Below are 2,725 nucleotides of genomic sequence, written 5' to 3'. Positions count from 1 at the left end.
GGTATTGTTGTTTTTTGTGTGTGTATGTGAGTATGTGTATGTGTGCTTGTGTGTGTGTGTGTCTGTGTGTGTATTTGAGGGTTTCTGTGTGTGTGTTTGTCTGTGCTTTGTGAATGTATGTGTGTGCGTATGTGTATTCATATGTGTGTACATGTGTACGTGTGTGTGTGTGTGTGTGTGTCTGTGTGTGTGTTTGTGTGTGTGTGTGTGTGTGTGTGTACGTTGTGTTGCGCATGTCGTGCCTCCTGCTAAAACGCAGTGAGTGTATTTATTACCCTTTTAAAAGATCGGAGGTTTATTCGAGGGAGGGGGGGGATTTCTGATGGTATCGCAGAAAAGCAAGAACAGTTTTTACGTGTAAATTTGGGTGTTTTACGCCCCTATCAACACAGTTTAGATCATTTAGGAGGCGGGCTTCAACCCTGTTTACCAGAGCCACGCGAGCTGAGATTGAGTAATACAACGTCCTAGCAAGAAGGATAGAGATACTCGATAAAAATTCTCTCCATCTACAGAAATCGAGCTCAGATCTTTTACATGAGGTGACGAAAAGCCTGACCGTTAAACCAGAGGCACTGCACAATGTCTGTAAAAATAGATGAAGATTTCGCCTCAGGAGTAATTGGGGACGTCTTCCTCTCAGAAAAAAAGTTGATGAACTCATCCGAGAGGCTAACAAGTGAGCACGCATTGTTGACATCTGCGCCATTACTTTGTGTCCATTTATACAGACGTCCTTTAATTGTCATTATATTACTTTATTAAAAGTTATCGCCACGGTTAAATTTTTTTTCTCCTATCATTCGATTTAATTTCGGTCAGATCCACTAAAACTAACTAAATGCGAAATGTTGCTTTAAGACAGTTATTATCTTTATGTTTGTTACCTAGACCTAGGTCAATTTCGGAGGCATCGAATATCTTTCAAGTTGTTATCGAGGACGATGTGGCCAAAAAGAATGTCCAGATGCCAGATAATTTTGAACCTGATCATACAGAGCGTTAGAAAACTTACACACTCTTTTAAGAAAAACTGTCCTACTTATGCTCAGAAGGTCAAATTATAACAGAACATTCACTTTGACAAAGTTTCTTCACAAACGTTATTCCCCATGACCTAATCAAACTAAAGAGTATTGATGGCTAATTGCTCATCGATGACCCCGTGAACAAGACAATATGAAAAGAACACGAGCGAAGAGAGAATATACTTTTCGCCTGTCAAAGAATTTTTTTAATAACCAGAAAGAAGCAATGAAGCAGGTCACATTGGGTTGAGTTGATAAAGAATCAGTTTTAATTCCTTCGTTTCCCGCACACAAAGCGTGTCACATTTGTACAAGCTGCCTGTGTCAGACCCTGGCCCCGTCCTCGACCGTCTGACAATCTCTCATCACCAGCTGGGACGGAGTGACCATTCACACCGGGTGAAGACACAAGGAATATCGTAGTTTCCTGCATAAATGTGACACCCTTCTCAGTCTAAAACTATTTATTCTTAACATGAACCGTTTGGCAGTGGGGATAAAATAGTTAAGGAGATGGGACAAAGAGAGGAAAAAGTGAGAGCCTAACGTAAATAAGACATTTGTATTTCCAAGAATAAGATCTTCGTAAGTGTTATTTCCCAACTGGAAGGGCTGCATCTCATTAAGGTACTTTTGTTTGTTTGTTTTAGTAGGAATTTTATGGACTTGCAAGACAAATAAGGCATTATAAGTCCCGAAGATTAAAGCTGGTACTGTACTCGTATAGGTACATACAAAGAAAAGAAGGAGAAATGATCAGGACAACAGGTGCTTGGTGGGAAAGACGGAACAAACCACACCAGAGCATGCGCCAACTACCTCCTCCAAATGGCATGTTCTGAATAAGTAATACTTTTTATTTCATAAGTTAAGTGTATTTCCTCGTTCGTCAATAGATTGTACCCAAACTGCAACCATAGTAAGATCTTGGAAAAGATTGTGGTTTGATGTTTTCCTTTGCTCTTCACGTAAGCGTCGTCTCTATTCGAACCCCGTCTTCTTTAAAAATAAAAATAAAACGTCTCCATTTTCTGTAAATCCAAGCTAAAAATCAGGGGCAACTGACCGCAAGATATTCATCTTACAGTACACATAAATAGAATCATCCATTGCCTGATAGGCAACCACGCCCCGTTTTCAAAAGTATTCATACTGACTAAAGGGACTTCAGTTAGAAGTAGGAATTAATTTCGAATTTTGGCCTTTCGGCAGCCCGATGAACTCACTTTTAACCTCATTACCCTTGGCAAAAAGCTCCCGAATTTCCCCTCTCTGTGACGGTCCGTGTCACTCGTCTCGCTGTGAGGTCCCTCAGTACGAGACCCTGCATTGACAGCGCAGAGACTGCCAGCAGATTTGTCCAAGACGCCATTACGGCCAGCTTTTCTAACCATTCTTCCCGTCTGCAGGGACTGACGGCGCCGGCCGCGCACAGAGCCGCTGAGCGAAACGCATAAATTAACATGCGGCCAATTCTGACACAGCGAGGAAAAGAAAGATAATATATTGTTAGGTGTGATGCAGAGAAGATAGAGAAGAGGAAAAAAGGCAACCCGTAGGACGAAGTTATTAAAACGTCGAGTCATGTATCTAAGTGTACGGCTGAAAACTGCTTAGTTAATAATACGGCCGAAAAGCTCTCCTCTCTCAACCCATTTGGTGCGAAAAAACGATTCGACACGCTCTAATCATATCGA

At 41.4% G+C, this 2,725-nt stretch overlaps 1 protein-coding gene across 1 annotated transcript in view; it reads right to left on the bottom strand.

The window, feature by feature from the left end:
* The window catches only part of LOC101852391 (period circadian protein), a 26,574-nt gene extending 24,152 nt beyond the window's left edge, over positions 1-2,422 (bottom strand). Inside the window, exon 1 of the mRNA XM_005093321.3 lies at positions 2,270-2,422. Within this exon, the coding sequence (XP_005093378.1) occupies positions 2,270-2,422 (153 nt within the window). The remainder of the gene's footprint in view (positions 1-2,269) is intronic.
* Between the last annotated feature and the right edge of the window lie 303 nt (positions 2,423-2,725).

Source organism: Aplysia californica, unplaced genomic scaffold (genome assembly GCF_000002075.1).
Source record: "Aplysia californica isolate F4 #8 unplaced genomic scaffold, AplCal3.0 scaffold00061, whole genome shotgun sequence".
Lineage (NCBI taxonomy): Eukaryota > Metazoa > Mollusca > Gastropoda > Aplysiida > Aplysiidae > Aplysia > Aplysia californica.
Note: the sequence above shows the minus strand (reverse complement) of the source record. Positions and strands in the feature narration are given on the sequence as shown.